Source organism: Cydia strobilella, chromosome 18 (genome assembly GCF_947568885.1).
Source record: "Cydia strobilella chromosome 18, ilCydStro3.1, whole genome shotgun sequence".
Classification (NCBI taxonomy): Eukaryota; Metazoa; Arthropoda; class Insecta; order Lepidoptera; family Tortricidae; genus Cydia; species Cydia strobilella.
Window position 1 is genome coordinate 581,630 of NC_086058.1, and position 14,435 is coordinate 596,064.

General features: G+C 39.2%; 2 protein-coding genes across 2 annotated transcripts in view; both read right to left on the minus strand.

Moving 5' to 3' along the window:
- Nucleotides 1–14,435, minus strand: part of LOC134749465 (protein VAC14 homolog) — a 429,047-nt gene that overhangs the window by 226,968 nt on the left and 187,644 nt on the right. The window lies entirely within an intron of this gene.
- The window catches only part of LOC134749488 (uncharacterized), a 35,707-nt gene continuing 23,324 nt past the window's right edge, over nt 2,053–14,435 (minus strand). The window contains exons 6-8 of the mRNA XM_063684428.1: nt 7,974–8,069; nt 3,482–4,728; nt 2,053–2,266 (exon numbers count right to left, since the gene is read on the minus strand). Of these exons, the coding sequence (XP_063540498.1) occupies nt 2,053–2,266; nt 3,482–4,728; nt 7,974–8,069 (1,557 nt within the window). The remainder of the gene's footprint in view (nt 2,267–3,481; nt 4,729–7,973; nt 8,070–14,435) is intronic.

Genomic DNA, 14,435 nt, shown 5'->3' on the forward strand with positions numbered 1-14,435 from the left:
AGGGCATTTATTTGTGTGATGAGCACAGATATTTGTTTCTGAGTCATGGGTGTTTTCTATGTATTTAAGTATTTATATATTATATATATCGTTGTCTGAGTCAATCTGTGTAAGAATGTCTATAATATTTATTTATTTTATTTATTTATTTACTAGACATGATTTGCTCCATAACGAAGCTTTATCACGATAAAACCCTTACCGTAAAATGGGGTGAGTAGGAGCAAAAGATTCAAACCTCGATAACATTTTATTTTTAAATATGCAAACTGTATAATAAGGTGTATATAATAAGTGTTCCGGACGTTGTTTATACTTTAGTTTTTATTTTATTTTGGGTAGTTCCATTTCATAACTTCGGCGACAAACAGGAAAAACCACTTCACCCCGTAGTCCCTCGTAATTGGGGTGAGATGGATTTTCATACAAAGGTGATTTTGGAAGATTGTTGGATCGATTTTTTTTTATTATGAGTATTACTATAGCTCCATTTTAAATTGGAATACATTATTTTTGTAGCAGTAGCCCTAAAAACCCATCTCACCCCTCTTTCAAACCTCTCCCCATTCATAACCCAACTCTCCCCGCGAAACCTACTCACCCCATTATACGGTATAATATTTATAATCTACCTATTATGTCCGTGATTTACACCTTTTGTAGTTTAAAGCAGAAAGTTAATTAAAACAACCCATTTTATTTGAGACCACAGGCGTAACATCTCTCACACACACACATACACTCTCATACACTCTGCTTTTTATTTGATGATCGGCATTTTTTGCGAGGAAAATATATAGGAATATTACATATACTATGTAAGTTTATCACGAAATAAATGATTTATGATATATATTTCAAAGACATCAGACGAATTTCGCGTCTGAGGCGCTAGTATCCGCGCGCCCCGGGATCATCTTGCGGCTCTCCTTTTAATATTTGATCTGCATATTTATAAATCGCAGACTGTTGGCTGTTGGACCCGCGTGTTTGCGGATTTGTAGTTTATTTCGTGCTCGTTTGTGTTACACACGGACAACTACGAAGGACTAGCTCGTTTGGACTTTGAGAAGCTTTGATAGCGAAGAAACAGAATTTTGCTTAACTACCTATTCTACCTACTTTATATTCTACTTCAGTTTGAAGTTTGAGGAGAAATTAAGAATACTATAGCTAGAGTTGGAATGAATGAGTACTTACCTATAATTACTTAAATAGTTATTATGAAAATGTATCTAGGTGCTTACTTATGCTAGTTAATCTTGCTCTCTTACTTAGAAGGTATTTAATTAATAAAAGATTACAAACGTTGGATTAATTCAAATTAAATCAATTTGTGTTTATTATTTACCCCCGCTACTGTTTTCACATTAGTCTTCGCAGCCGGTAACCTTGGCGCGACTGAAATAGGTATTACAGTGGATTGGTTGCCTACGAGCACCCGTACCACACCGTTGTTGTTTTGGCTCACAGATCTCATGATACTGGGATAAGTGGTACTGGATCCTTTTCTCTTCCGCAAACTTTTTCAGTCTTGCATGGTACAACGTTCTATTTATATTTGCGCAGCAGGTTCAATAGCAGGCAACCTCGTTGCGACTCTGGAGAGGGGATCACGGAGAATTGAGTGCCCAGGCGCAACATTGGCGCGGTCGTTCGTTCAATGTAGTTCTGTGGGTGGATACACTGTTATTCAATCCCACAGAGCACACAACTGTACTGTCCATATTTAAACAACAGTCGACTTTGGTGCGAATCTGGAGCGGGTCCCAGGTAGCAAAATGACGTCATTTGACGTCATTTTGGTACCTGGGTCACGGCGAATGTTACCCAGGCGCAAACGTCATCATAACATGGTGGGATTCAATGTATAATACAAAATATACTCTATTATACAAACTTGTTCACTTTCACGAGTTTTTCTGCCCATAAGGGCATCCCGTAAGGCCCATAAGGGGACTCTGCATAGCAGTTTGAACACCAGGCGACCCTGGTGCGACTGGAGCGGGTATCACGATGAATGGGTTGACATCCACTGTACCAAAGATATCCCTACTCTTTTCCACAAAGCTGTTCACTCTCACAAGGCACGAACCCTTTCTGACCGTACCGGCACAGCAGTTTCAACAGTAAACGTCCTTGATGCGACTCTGGAGCGGGTATCACGGTGAACTGGCTGTCCAGGCGCAACGTGGGCGGGTTGAGGGATGCGTTGGCGAGGGGCCAGAGTACTGGGAGGAGTGGAGTCCGGTGGGGGGTGGGGTCGCTGGAAAAATAGGTTTTGGTTAGGTATGACTTAGGCACATGTCGAATATCTTACGCTACCTACCTATAACGTTTTAAATAATAAAAAAACTGCTAAAACAATAAGCCTTTCTTTGGGGGTTGATTCAACTTGGTTGCGTTTGAGGGCTTACTGCTCGTAATAGTCATAAGCCAAACTAACAATTCTATAGATAAAATTTATCTGAATTAAAGAATTAAATATAAAAAAATGTAAATGTAAATCTTGCTTGTGAATGAAATGAAATTAATAATAACCAGAAACTCTTATATAATATGACTATGTCTTAGTATAGATATTTGGAAAGTATTTCTACTTTTTAATTACCTATTTAAATTCACTGTCAACCTTAATGAACAAGTGATACCTATTGTTTTAGTTTTTGTAGGAATGAGTATGTCTACTACATATGTGGGTTTTACATTTGATCGCAAGTGTAAGTAGGTGCCTACTTTTAATTTAATTTTTCCCGGTAAGAATATTTTGCATAAGTAAGCCCTCAAAGTTACCAGCAGATCGTGTCATGTGTCATAGGGCACGCTGAGAGTAGGTATAAGCCAACATACCTAATTATTTGTCTAAATATATATGATAATTATGTCTATGCAGCTGACCACATCGTAGGTAAACTTGCGCAAGGCAGTTTGCAGTATCATTACCGCGTCTGCGCACTGCTGTTTCGTAATACATGTTTAGGTTTGTGACTTTGTGTTTTACAACTTGTGATTGCATCGCCATGAAAAGTAAATATCGTTGGCCCGAGGCGTGGCCCATAAGAAAATCATTCGCAAAATCGATAAAAATTTATCCATCCGTATCCAATAGTTTTATTTATGAATTTCGAGGAACTTTTGACTGATCGGCAGCAAATCATGAAACGATCTTAATTAGGTGATATATATAATGCTTCCACTGTGCACTGTCTTTGTTGCCACACAGAAAACTGTTAAATAAAAGGCGCAAATTAAATAAGCAGAGGTACAACATGCATGCATGGATTTGAAAGCCCAGAAGCTCTCACCAGTGACAACCCGGGATAGAATATCCTGGCGCCGATGCACAAGGAGGCCCGACCCCAGATGAACTGGGACAGAGGCAGGAAGAAGAAGAAGAAGAAGACAACATGCTCCTCAATTTCTCGCACATTTCGATTCACGCACTAAGTCAGAAGCGGGTTTAAGATTTTACACAACTTACCCAAACTTCATAAAGTTAGCCAGCATAGTAGTCAGTCGCTCCATGAACAGTCTATCCTCTGACGACACCGGCAGCCCCAGCCCCGCCGGCTTGAAGATGTAGAAGATGTCATCAGAGTGCGACGCGCCTCTCAACCCTGCCTTATACCCGATCAGCCCCTTAGCGAAGTTCCGGCCGCCTTCGTACGAGAACATGTAATTGTACACAGGCACTGATTTATCCACCATCAGTTTCGAGAACGCATTCACTGATGCATAAGCGATCCAGTCTGAATAATAGTTCACTACACCTTTCACGTTTTTACTGCTAATCTTCTTACCCCCAAAGTAATATGTGCGTAGTTTCTTGACTATCTTTCTCTTCTCTAGTTTAGAACAGAAGGAGAAAAGTGATGGTAGTCTTTGGTCGAACTTTGAGTCCCATTCTTGAAAATCCCGATCGCTGTTTAGTCCGTAGAACAACATGCCTTCGACTTCGGCGTATCCTAGAATCATTGGGATTGGCCTAAAAGATTCAGACCCAATGACTTCGTAAGGAGCATCCCAAAAGAAGGAGTCTGGAAAATTGACATCCATACATGGAGAATATTTGAAATATCTGGTGCTTACTGATCTATCATGCGTGCTTTTCAATAGATCTTTCAATGTCGCGTTTATAAAAGTGTTGTATACGTCTTGTTCAGTTTTGACTAGACCGAGTTTACTAGCGTCTTCAAAAGCTGGTTTTAACGGCTCCAAGTTAAACGCCCAAGGGCTTAAAGGGGTTCCACTCATAAAGATAGCTTTATGAAATAACCCATCACTAGATTTCGAGAGTAAATGCATAGCAGCTGCACTAGCGCCTGCACTCTGTCCCGCTATCGTCACATTGTCCGGATCTCCTCCAAACGCAGCTATATTCCTCCTTATCCACTTTAGAGCCGCAACTTGGTCTTTCAAGCCTAAATTAGCGACTCCATTCAAGCATAAGAAACCTAATACTCCGACTCTATAGTTGATAATGACAGCTATAACATTTTTGGTGACTAGATACTCAGGATCGTAGTGTGCTTTAGTGCCGTAGTAGTAGGCCCCTCCGTGGATGAAGACCAGGACTGGTAGCTTGGGGCTGGTGGCTGGAGGGGTGTAGACGTCGAGATGGAGGCAGTGCTCGGAGCCGAGCGTGAGGAAGGAGACGCTCTGTGCGCACGCGCTGAAGCGGTTGACGGCGAAGAACGTGCCGCGCCAAGGAGGAGGGTCTCTCGGGGGCTGGAAAGAAAGGGACACAAATAAACTGCGAGTCTGACTGCTTTCAAAATAAAAACATAAAAATCATTTATTTCGGACCACAGAAATCCATAACAAGTTTTATAAGGAAAAAAATGATTCACATCTTTAAAAAAACCGGACAAGTGCGAGTCGCCCGTTGCGTACTTTTTAGTATTTGTTCTTATAGCGGCAACAGAAATACATCATCTGTGATAAATTCAACTGTCTAGCTATCACGGTTCATGAGATACAGCCTGGTGACAGACATGCAGACGGACAGAGGAGTCTTAGTAATAGGATCCCGTTTTTACACGTTTTTACGTCTAAAAGCCATAACTGTACGTGTTTCTATTGAAATTGAAAAGGGGTACAAGTCTCGCGCAGCTTAGGTGAAAAAGGGCGTAAGTGTAACTTACAGCATTGTTAACTAATATGCTTTAATACCTATCAATAATAATAAAATCGTTGATTACAAAAGTCGATTAGGATTTTTAATGGGTGCTCCATTATGACACCCTGTGCTATAATCCAAAAGTTGTGTTAAGTTCACAGTATAGTGGCAAGACCGAAGTTTAAATACATACTTATCCATAATCCATACGCGCACCGCTCGCTGCACAATTAAGTAAGCCGAGTTTTCCCGAAGCGAGGAGATTCGCACCCCTGATGCCATGCCAGCGTGACCTACGGCCCCAGCTCTACGAGCATAGCCGATAACATGGGAAATGCACAACACATTCGCTTGCAGTGAATGTGTTAATCTGTTAATGTTAATAATTAATATTTCTCATTCTCAAATCTTTAGCCTGTCAGCAACGACTGCGCAGGGCATCAAAAAATGTGCAATACTAATTATTTTTGCATGTATTTACTTTGACTTGAAAGATATTAATTGATTTTAGTCCCGTTCCCCGTTCGTAACACCAGTGTCCATAAGTCTCCCTAAAATGTAATCAGCCCATGTGCAGATGAATTGCTCAGGGCATGGAGACTACCTAAAGGAGCCAAATCTTTATGTATGAAAAGTGTCCATCAAAAAACAGTAATTAGGCGGCGCCACCATACACCGAAATACTACCAAAAACAACCTATGTAATTTGGTTGGGTTATTTGTTGCCTTATATGGTTCATGTTATACTCATGTCCCAGACCCTAACTAGCGCCACCGGAGAGATTAGGAACTATTATTTAAAGCTGAAAGCGGTCACTTTTGCAACAATTCTGCCATAAGAGATTGGCATCCTTTCTATCCTGCTCAGGGTATCAAAAATATTTATCATTTTTTTAATATGAATTACACCAAAGAGAATATATAGTAATACGGAGTTACATAGATCTTTGATAACACGTTGTAAGCATCGTTCGGACCCCTATATCGCAGGAAAAATCATAACAGCGCGAGGCAGCCTCGCCGCTCAGGGGAGCTAGCGACATCTATCGGTGAATAGCGTTAGTTTGAGTTTCGACGCTTTTGTAGCGCATTATTAAAACGAATTTTACCGAGGCCTAAAATTTTAGGTGACAATTCAAAAATAATTTATTGTAATATTGTGAAGGCAAGAGAGCAGCGGTGACTTAACAACTATACAAGCTGGCTAAAAAAAGTGCATTCCCGTTGCCAGGGAGGTTTTGGGATTATACTGAGCAATTTTTATTATGGGATTCTGTTTTCATCATCATAATCCAGAAATTATAACGATTAGAGGTCCTAATTGCTTAATAAAATTAGTAGGTAATTTTTAGCTTTCCTGACGAAAGAAAATGTGTTCACTGAACTAAAATAAATGTTTCCTTATCATGTTTGCAGAAATATTATATTTCATTTAATTTATTTATTTGCGTCAAACACATAAAAATGCATGCAAATACAATTTTAAAAAAATACAGAGATCACAACAATACATATTAGAAATAATAATACACACACACAACTTAAAATTAGACAGGTAAGTTTAACACTAATACATTAATATAAGGATCACAAATAATAAAAACTATTTAAAAAACAATAATAATGTCAAATCAAATATCAGATTATTAAAGTAAAACAAAATGCGTTAGAATTATAATAAAAGAGATGTCAGGTACATTGGTCAAAAAACTTATCATAGGATTCATTTATGGAGTAAAAAGGAAAACTGTTTTGTCAAAAGTTTTAAAATGTTCTAAACTTTTAATTTCGTCAGTCAATAAATTGTATACTCTTATGGCAGTATTATTTAAGCATTTGTCAAAATTTACATAATGTGCATTTGAGAGGAACCTATTTCTATTTCGCAGTTTGTAAAGGTTAATGGTCGCACCCTGTTCCGCGTACAAGTCTTTGTTACAAGTCTTTATTAAACACATTGATTACGATATGATCAATAATCCCAGTTTTTTTAAAATTATAAACTGATATCTCTGATTGATCGGTGATCGGATCGGGTTATCCAAAAAATATGTCATCACTTTTTACAACCAACTTTTGACACTGACAGATCATATCTATTACACATTCAGATCAAATTCATATCCTGTTATTACAATCAGAATTAACCTCCGTGTCATGTCCGACCTACTGCCAGTACTGCCCCCCGTCCCTCGGGATAGGGGAGTAAGCGGTTTTGACATCAGTGTCGGCGGGCAGGTCAACTAATTCCACGTACATTTTCTATGATAGTATTTATGCTACACTAGTGTCATAAAAATGCGTCGGGGAAAAGGTCCATAAATAATTTAGCTTAATTTCTTTAGCTCATGACACCTATTTCGTTTAACGCGCATGTAATATCTGTTGTTGCAGGCGTCTATAGGCTACGGTGACTGCTTATCATCAGGCGGGCCGTATGCTTGTTTGCCACTGACGTGGTATTTTTTTTTATAGTATTCTAGTTTCAAGGTATTAATCGATGGGCCCTGGTTGCCTAAAATAAAGATTTTCATTCATTCATAATTTTTATGTGGCTTTCCATCAGAGAAACGCCCTCCGAAACGTCGAAAATAAAAGTAAGACAATAAATTAGAGATGTTTTGGCACCGATTTAACGTGTTCAAAACGCGAGTTTTAAATGCTATAAAAATAAACAATTTCTTTTATGTGATCATAATCTAATTATCGATCATTTTACGAAAAAGTATTACGAGTGACGATTCCGCTGCAATATATCTAGGAATAAAAAATAACACTAGAGATAAATAGAGCCTGCATTTGCATCGCTAAATGGCTGTAGTGAATTTATTAAAAACTTGTCAAATATACTCACCTGAAATCTCTCACTAACAGCATAAGGTATCCCATAGTACCTCCGCTGGCCAGAAATGCTGCGAAGTCCCCTCAGCACCCCCTGCTCGACCCTGATCTCTGGGGTAAAGATACACACCACCGCCTTCACGTAACACAGTGCTAGTATAGTCCTGCTTCTCATTATGTCCACTCAATATTATTGTTTAATTGTAGATGCATTTTGTTTTTCTTGCATTTGCCTACTTAATAGTCCCCGGCAAGCTCGGTTCACCATACAAACGTACACTCTCATTTAAAAATCACTAGCTAGATTGCTCTGAAACTTTGTACAGTCGTCATCAGATATATCGGAGCGGTCAAGGCGCTCACAAATATCTGAACACGCCTCTATTGTCAAGGCTTTAGAGTGCGTGTTCAGATATTGTGAACACCTTGGCCGCTCCGATATATCTGATGGCGACTGTACTTACAATGGGATAAGGTATATCTAGTCCTGTAATTAGTTTATGTAGCTTCAGATACCATAGTTAATTAAAAAAATACAGCGAGTTTAAGTTTTTCCTACAAAACTTGTTTTTGATCTAATTCGTTTGTTTTATTTCGCCGACTGAGTAGGCATATCACGCACTCCAATATACCCGTACACACGATCCAATACGATATACTTAAACAAACAGATAATACGAGTATTGTCAAAGAATACTAGTCCAGGAAACACTATGCGACCGCAATATTGTCCAACACAAAACTAAATACAATAACGACTTCAGTTTTGTCTGCACTTCCTACCAAACTTGCCTTTTGTGAGACTACGAAGTGTGCGTCTCACGAGATGCCACTGCTAGTGTATCGAGGGAAAGTGCAGTGGTTATGCAAGCTGGCTGCAGTGTGCCAGTGTGGGACGCTGATGGCGGTGGAAGGTCAAGTTGATCTGGATTCTGTTGGACAATTTTACTCTAACGGCGCGATTCGGGAAATGAATTAGAGATTCACTAGATATGAAATAGTAAAGATATGTGATCCCACGGGTAAAGGTACCTTATGGCGGTTGGAGCTCACGCTATTATTAACGCCGCTCCAATTAATATTGGATGGCGCTTACGTGGCATAGCGCCGGGATAATTTGCGACGCTATGCGACTTAAGCGCCAGCCGCCATGAAATGTCACATATCTTTACTATTTCATATCTAGTGAATCTCTAATTCATTTCTCGAATAATAAAGGTCGTAGGCCATTTGGAAATAGTGATGCGTGTGTTAAATGCCTGTATTAAGAGTCATACAAACCTAGCCGCCCCCATACAATCGAAGTAACGCTCTCATTTTAAAATATCTTGGTGAAATGACATGACTCTTGACCCATACACTCAAGTAACATATAGGTGGGTGGTAGGTACTAGTTTTCGTTATAAGTTTTGCATGTAAAACTTCTACTTGCTCTAATTTCTTTGTATTACAATTTTTAGCAGCGAAAACTAGTACCTGGTAGGTACTAGTTTTCCCTGTACAGATATAATGTTACGTGAATGTTCACAAATGAGAACGTAACTTTAACTGTACCTATGATGGCGGCTATATAGGTACGGTACGAGTGACTTTTATCATAGAGTAACTTATACTAGAGCGGTACTGTCATAGTAAATTTTGTAACCCCAGTAAATTCACTGCCATCTGTCGACACACTTTAAAACTAAAAATGAAGATTTATAAAAATACGATAAAATGTATTTAAATATGGATAAATGATTTTTTTTATTTGCATTAATTATTTTTATGATTTTGACCCATGTTCTTTCACTGATATGCGCTAAAATTATAAATAACAAACGAAACCGTCAACGCCCTCTATACGAGTGTAGGCCAAAACTAGTGGCGCCCTCTGATCGAGAATCAAATTTTCGTGATTTTCGAGGCACGTTTTTTCCTTAGACTGTATCCATCTATTACGGAGTTATATCTATCTTTGCTTTTATTAAATATTTTGACAGTATTAGAAACAAATTACAATATTTTTTAACAAATTTTTTAAGTTTTTTTTCCAGTACAAAAACTACTATATAAATTACCAATCAATCAATATTTTATTGTTAAAATATAAGTAAATATTTTACACACATTTTACATATCAATACAATAGTACTTACAGCTAATGGGAACAGCATTTTATTATGTATTATATAATTTCAAACCGAAATATGTACGAAGAAGATTTATTTCGGTTTATTTTGACAAATACCTATATTACTATACTACTCCCAAACGTAACAAAAGCGCGGAAATCTAAGAAGGACGCATTTCCATGTCCGCCCACTTTATAACAATTAGCGACGGGTATTTTTCTTTATTACACCCGCCGACTTAATTGCTCTAAATAAATGAATTGTTCTCGCTGCGTTTGCACTCTCATTTTCTGAATGTGCTTTAACTATTTTCTTTGCAGCTTAAACTTTTTGGCTTGATAAAAAAATTGAGTTTAGCACATATTTACCTACGCCTACATATAAGAGGGCGACGACCGTCCAGTGGCGCCCTTAAATATTAGAGGAATTTTGTTTTCTAATATAGTAGCAATCCATTTGTGTATAATCCAGTAAGGGGATAAGATATATATTTAAGATATATATTTGTGTATAAGGGACACTTTGCTGACAGAAGTAAAGGACAAAATTCCAGAGCTATACAATTACCTTTTCTTTTGCTATTCAAATTCATCTAAATTAATGTACAAGTCACATGAATTATCTTCTGAGGTTGGCTGTCAGCAGGGTGACCCTCTCGGGCCAGCAATTTTTAGTTTGGCTATAAATCCAATTATTAAAAATTTAAAATCAAAATTCAATGTCTGGTATTTAGATGACGGAACCCTAGGAGGCGACGTGAATACTGTGCTCTCTGATTTGTCTTTTATTAAGAGTAGTTTCGAAAATATTGGTTTAGAACTGAATTTCGGCAAATGTGAACTCTTTATTCAAAAATCTTCTTGTTCTTTGGCAGACTTACAACCCAAATTTGACGATCTGGCTCCTGATATCAAATCAGTAGACAAGTATTCTCTTTGCCTCCTGGGATCTCCTATATTCGAAGAATCTTTTCCCGGTTATATTTCTAACTCTATAACTAAATTCAAAAGTCACACGAATCGCTTACTCGAAATTAGCCCTCATTATGCTCTTGTGATTCTTAAATTTTGTCTTTTTGTCCCTAAATTTACATATGTGCTCCGCTGCTGTCCTTTTTGGAAACATCAAAATTTATTGTCGCCTTTAGATGATTTGATCAAAATTAGTTTAGAGACGATTCTAAACATTCAGCTAAGTGAGCCTTCCTGGTCTCAAGCGTCCCTCCCTATTCGGTTTGGAGGTTTAGGGATTCGCAAAATTTCCAGTGTGGCTTCCCCAGCCTTTTTGGCGTCCACTCATAGCACGTCTGGTCTCATAGGAAATATTTTAAGGGCTTTGCCCACAAACTGTGAGATTGCGGGCTTTGAGGACGCCAAAAATGCTTTTAAAATTGCTTGCCCGGGAAAACAATTTCCAGACAACCCAAATTCACAAAGGAGTTGGGATAATGTTTACTGTGATTTAACTTACAATATTCTCCTAAACAACTGTACAGGTCCAGACCGCGCGAGGCTTTTGGCGGTCGGAGCCCGGGAAGCGGGTTACTGGCTACATGCCCATCCTTCGCCTAATACTGGTACTTTCTTGGGTCCGGCCTCCCTTAGACTGGCGACTGGTTTGCGACTCGGGGTTTCGGTGTGTACGCCACACATATGCTCTTGTGGCACGGACGTGGACCGACTGGGACACCATGGATTATCTTGTCAAAAAAGTGCCGGCCGTTTTTCAAGACATGCGTCGCTTAATGACATAATCCGTCGGTCTCTTGCCACCATCAATGTACCCGCTCTTCTTGAGCCGACTGGTATTATCAGAGATGATGGCAAGAGGCCCGATGGGATGTCCTTGGTTCCTTGGAGCTTGGGACGGATGTTGGTGTGGGATGCTACCTGCGTAGACACACTGGCACCGTCCCACCTCCAACGGACTAATGTAAAAGCGGGCGGAGCGGCGGAAAGCGCCGAAATTTTAAAACGTAATAAATATAAGAGCCTCGGTAGAGAGTATCATTTCGTTCCATTTGGAGTTGAAACTCTAGGTCCATGGGGTCCCAGCGCACATAAGTTGTTTGCAGAAATCGCGAAGCGTCTGGTTGACGTAACTGGTGACCGAAGAGCTGGCGGCTTTCTCGCACAACGTATCAGCATTGCGATACAGCGGGGAAATGCCGCCAGCATCCTTGGTACAATGCCCCAAGGGCCTATTTTAGATTTAAGCTAGTTATTAATTTCGTTTACGTAGTAGCACTGTATATATCTTGTATGTAAATAAATTTGTTCTTCCCATCCAGTATAGGTATTAAAGTTGTAGTCCTACTGATTCCCCAACTTTTGGTCTTTGTCATATAATTTTCTTTTGATTATTTTTTGCTTCATAATTTAAACGGCAACGGCTTTTTTTGGCCTACTCTAAAAACATACTTTTGTTTGCTTGTCAGATTCCTTGGCTATAAAACTAGCTATTTTATACTAAAATTATGCAGCGGTAGGTATTCAGGGTAACAATAGACTTGATTTCGTGTTTTTTTTTCATCAAGCCAACTTTAACCTTTTAAAGTTTTGGCTGGAGTCTGCCACTATTGTCTTGCATTGCATCATAACTTAGTCGACAGAATGTCGATATTGCTTCAAAAACGTATTAAAATGAGTCATACGATAACGAAGAACGTTTTTATAAGGAGATCTAGTAAAGAGGGACTATTCAGGATGGAATAGGAATTGGGCACAACGAAGATACCTACCAGTACTTTGAGTTCGAGGCGACGATTACGCTAGAACGGTTCGGCTCCGGGCTGTGGCGTCTGACATTTTTTTTCTACAAAAACCATCACGTAATCTCTGATTACCCGTCATAGACAACGAATATTCGGACGTTACGGCACGGACCTGGATCGTTCTAGAGTGAGTCATCCTTAAAACTCCTACGCAGTTCAAAAAACAGACCATTATCAAAGATAGATATAACTCCGTAATAGATGGATACAGTCTAAGGTGGTCTAAGGAAAAACCGTGCCTCGAAAATCACGAAAATTTGATTCTCGATCAGATGGCACCACTAGTTTTGACCTACTCTCGTATAGAGGGCGTTGACGGTTTCGTTTGTTATTTATAATTTTAACGCATATCAGTGAAAGAACATGGGTCAAAATCATATAAAAATGATTAATGCAAATAAAAAAAATCATTTATCCATATTTAAATACATTTCAACGTATTTTTATAAATCTTCATTTTTTATTTTAAAGTATGTCGATAGATGGCAGTGAATTTACAGTGGTTACAAAATTTACTATGACAGTACCGCTCTATCTTACTATATCCTCTTTGCACACCTGTAACACCTGTGTAACTCTATGTAACACCTGTTTACCTACCATGGATGCAATAAATATACGAATACGAACAGTATAGGTTTGATATTGATTGATTATCTAATAAAGTTCCTTAAGTTAGGTACCTAGTGGGCAAAGTTGTTGTTTAACCCTTCTCATGCCAATTGTGTCGTGTCGTGGAAGATTGACCCATAATATTTATGTGTATTTTCAGCCTTCAAAATACTGCCACCATATACCTACCGTGTGCCTCTCGTCGCACGCCACACGACGGCAATCCGCAACGGACCGGCACCGCGACTGCAGACGTCATGTTTACTAAGCAGATTATACATCAGCCTCATCGGCATAAGCTAACGGGAGGATGATGTCAAAATACTGTCACCATTATACATACACCGTGCATCTCCCGTCGCACGCCACACGACGGCAATCCGCAACGGACCGGCACCGCGACTGCAGACGTCATGTTTACTAAGTAGATAATATATCAGCCTCATCGGCACCCGCTAACGGGACGATGAGATCTTGAACAAGGTTTGAGAATCTCATGGGTTCTGGTTGGTCTTATTAAGGTGTCGGAAATTTTTTGAGAAGAGGCAACCGCAGTAGAAATCACCAAGAGTCCGGTTCTAATTTAACAATTGGTTATGGTTTGGATATGACCTTCGTCTTGATGATTGGCGATTGACTTTCACTTTATTTCGCATGCACCAATGTGCAGCGTATGCGATCTTCAAGGTCGTATCAAAATAAGATGAAAACCGTTACAAGTTGTTCTTTATAGTGAATCTGAATTGGGCTCCATTTCTAGGAATCTCAAAGAGCCGTAAATGTTATTAGGTTAATTCTTTGGGTGGATTCAATAGCCGCAATCGTGTCGCCAAAAAGGCCCTGGGGGGGGGGGGGAGCCAAGATATATCTAACGACGATTGTCGTTGACAGAAAAAGTCAATCGTAACTTAAATAACGTGAGTTTTTAGGGTTCCGTAGCCAATGGCAAATGGCAAAAAACGGAACCCTTATAGAT